The sequence below is a fragment of the Chlorocebus sabaeus genome, chromosome 21 (genome assembly GCF_047675955.1).
Source record: "Chlorocebus sabaeus isolate Y175 chromosome 21, mChlSab1.0.hap1, whole genome shotgun sequence".
NCBI lineage: Eukaryota > Metazoa > Chordata > Mammalia > Primates > Cercopithecidae > Chlorocebus > Chlorocebus sabaeus.
Window position 1 is genome coordinate 131,603,444 of NC_132924.1, and position 3,079 is coordinate 131,606,522.

The following is a 3,079-nucleotide window of genomic DNA, read 5'->3' on the forward strand; positions in this document are numbered from 1 at the left end:
TGCTGTGTGACTGGCCTTGAATTCCCTCTTGTGTGAGATCCAAGAAGCCTCTCTTGGGGTACAGACTCCCTCTTCCAGGAACAGGACCACCTCTCGCTTCCCCCAGACCCAAAGGGCAACCAAGGGACAGGCTCCAGGGCTCGTATGGGAAAGTCTTCTGTTTGAGTGAGCCTGGGAGTAAATGCTCCTGCTTGAGTGGCTCCCTCATGGGTTTCTGCAAGGAATGTCTTTGAAATATTTGGCAGATCTGAGGCTGAATACAGACCATTCACCAAAATGCTTTCCAAAACCATCTACTTCAGATTTTGTGAATACATTTAAAATGGCGTTGCAGAGTCCTGACCACAGAATATTGTTTTAGAAGCGAGTTTTGAGCTTTGGTCTCGTGCTGATTTTTCCAGCAAGGACACGGAAGCCACATTTGTGATGAACTCTGAGCCACGCCCACCCCTCTGGGGCCAAGCCAGCCTGAAGCCATCTCACTGGCTCTCCAGCTGCCAGAAATGTCGGCTAGCTTCTGATTCCAAAGTTCCATGCCAGGATATTGACAGCGGCCCTGCTTACAGTAGTGAAAAATTAGGAGTTTTGTGTCCCACACTGAGGAAAGAGGTGAACTCCAGCACGAGCATATTAGTCTGTTTTCATGCTGCTGATAAAGACATACCTGAGACTGGGTGTTTTGGTGTTTTTCTTGTTATAAAGAAAAAGAGGTTTAATGGACTCACAGTTCCACGTGGCTGGGGAGGCTTCACAATCATGGTGGAAGGTGAAAGGCACATCTTACATGGCAGCAGACAAGAGAAAAAATGAGGGAACCAAATGAAAGGGGTTTCCCTTTATAAAACCATCAGATCTTTGAGACTTATTATCACAAGAACAATATGGGGAAACCACCCCTGTGATTCTGTTGTCTCCCACTGGGTCCTTCCCACAACACATGGGAATTATGGGAGCTAAAATTCAAGCTGAGATTTTGGTGGAGACATAGCTGAACCATATAATTCCACCCCTGGCTCCTCCCAAATATCATCTCTTCACATTTTAAAGCCAATCAGGCCTTCCCAACAGTCCCTAAAGTCTTTTTTTTTTTTTTTTTTTCAAGAGAATTAAATCGTTTATTGATTACACATAATAATGGATGATACACAAGCTTCATTCCCATCTATAATTTTATCTGGTACCATTATTCAATTTAGATATATTGCATAGGATGTGCCAACAATCACTTTTATAACCAATAATTCCATGATTTTGCTTGGGTAATCCCTTTTAACGGTGAACTTCAGGTCACAACAGTAACTATCAGTTCAACTACACCAAGGTTTCCGAAGACAATGGCTTCTTCACTCAAGCAGGTTGTATATAAATTCCAAATAGAACCTGGCATCACCCTGAAGGAATTCTAACTTCACACTGTTGGGGAAGTTTACCAAGATGGCTTCAGAGTAGACTAACTTTACACAGCACATTAAAAAAAAGACATTTATTCAGCGTCACGATCAGACTATTACATTTAGCAATCAACAGCATGGGTGCAAAAAAAAAAAATCTACATTAAAACCCTTTGTTGGAATGCTTTACACTTTCCACAGAACAGAAACTAAAATAACCTGTTATACAATTAGTCACAAATACAGTCCTCGAGTTTTTTGTCCATACACATGAATATTTGTCTAAAACATGTCTTCTTTGTAGCAGCTAGGCCCTGCCACCACTGTGCTTGGCTGAGTTCACAAATCTGTTGTAACCTGTAGCTTCCCTGTCACTTCTCTGGCTCTCCTCTCCTGCTAAGCTTTGTTTCCTAATTAAAATCTTCTGCCACTGCCATAGCTACTGCTGCTGCTGGAACCGCCATAGCCACCTTGGTTTCGTGGTTTTGCAAAGTATTGGCCTCCACTGCCATAGGGGCCAGAGCTTCTGCCTCCAAAATTTCCTCCCTTCATGGGTCCAAAATTTGAAGACTGATTGTTGTAATTGCCAAAATCATTGTAGCTTCCACCACCTCCAAAATTGCTTCCATCATTACCAAATCCATTATAGCCATCCCCACTGCCACCATATCCACCACCACCACGGCTGCCACCAAAGCCACCACAACCACTGAAGTTTCCTTCACGACCGAAGTTGTCATTCCCACCAAAACCACCTCCATGACCACCACCAAAGTTTCCAGAACCACTTCGACCTCTTTGGCTGGATGAAGCACTAGCCATCTCTTGCTTTGACAGGGCTTTCCTAACTTCACAGTTGTGGCCATTCACAGTATGGTATTTCTGAATGACAATCTTATCCACGGAGTCATGGTCGTCAAAGGTTACAAAGGCAAAGCCCCTTTTCTTGCCACTGCCTCGGTCAGTCATGATTTCAATCACTTCAATTTTCCCATACTGTTCAAAATAATCTCTTAGGTGATGTTCTTCAGTGTCTTCTTTAATGCCACCAACAAATATCTTTTTCACAGTTAAGTGGGCACCTGGTCTTTGAGAATCTTCTCTTGAGACAGCTCTCTTTGGTTCCACAACTCTTCCGTCCACCTTGTGTGGCCTTGCATTCATAGCTGCATCCACCTCCTCCACAGTGGCATATGTGACAAACCCAAAGCCCCTGGAACGCTTGGTGTTTGGATCTCTCATTACCACACAGTCCGTGAGCATTCCCCATTGCTCAAAATGGCTCCTCAGGCTCTCATCGGTTGTTTCAAAGCTCAACCCTCCAATGAAGAGCTTCCTCAGCTGTTCGGGCTCTTTAGGAGACTCTGACTTAGACATGACGGCAGGGAGAAGAGAGACTTTAACGATGCTTCTTCGGCGGCGTCCATGGGCAGAAAAGCCAGTCCCTAAAGTCTTAATTCAGCATTAACTCAAAAGTCCACAGTCCAAAGTCTCATCTGAGACAAGTCAAGTCCCTTCTGCCTATGAGCCTGTAAAATCAAAAGCAAATAAGCTACTTTCTAGATACAATGGGGGTACAGGCATTGGGTAAATATATCCATTCCAAATGGGAGAAATTGGCCAAAACAAAGGAGCAACAGGCCCCATGAAAGTCTGAAATCCAGCAGGGCAGTCAAATCTTAAAGCTC

General features: G+C 44.0%; 1 protein-coding gene across 1 annotated transcript; it reads right to left on the reverse strand.

The window, feature by feature from the left end:
• Nucleotides 1-1,151: 1,151 nt before the first annotated feature.
• Nucleotides 1,152-2,835, reverse strand: LOC140709735 (heterogeneous nuclear ribonucleoprotein A1-like). Its single transcript, XM_073009578.1, has one exon. It carries the CDS (start codon nt 2,766-2,768, stop codon nt 1,806-1,808), a length of 963 nt encoding a protein of 320 aa, XP_072865679.1. The 5' UTR covers nt 2,769-2,835; the 3' UTR covers nt 1,152-1,805.
• Between the last annotated feature and the right edge of the window lie 244 nt (nt 2,836-3,079).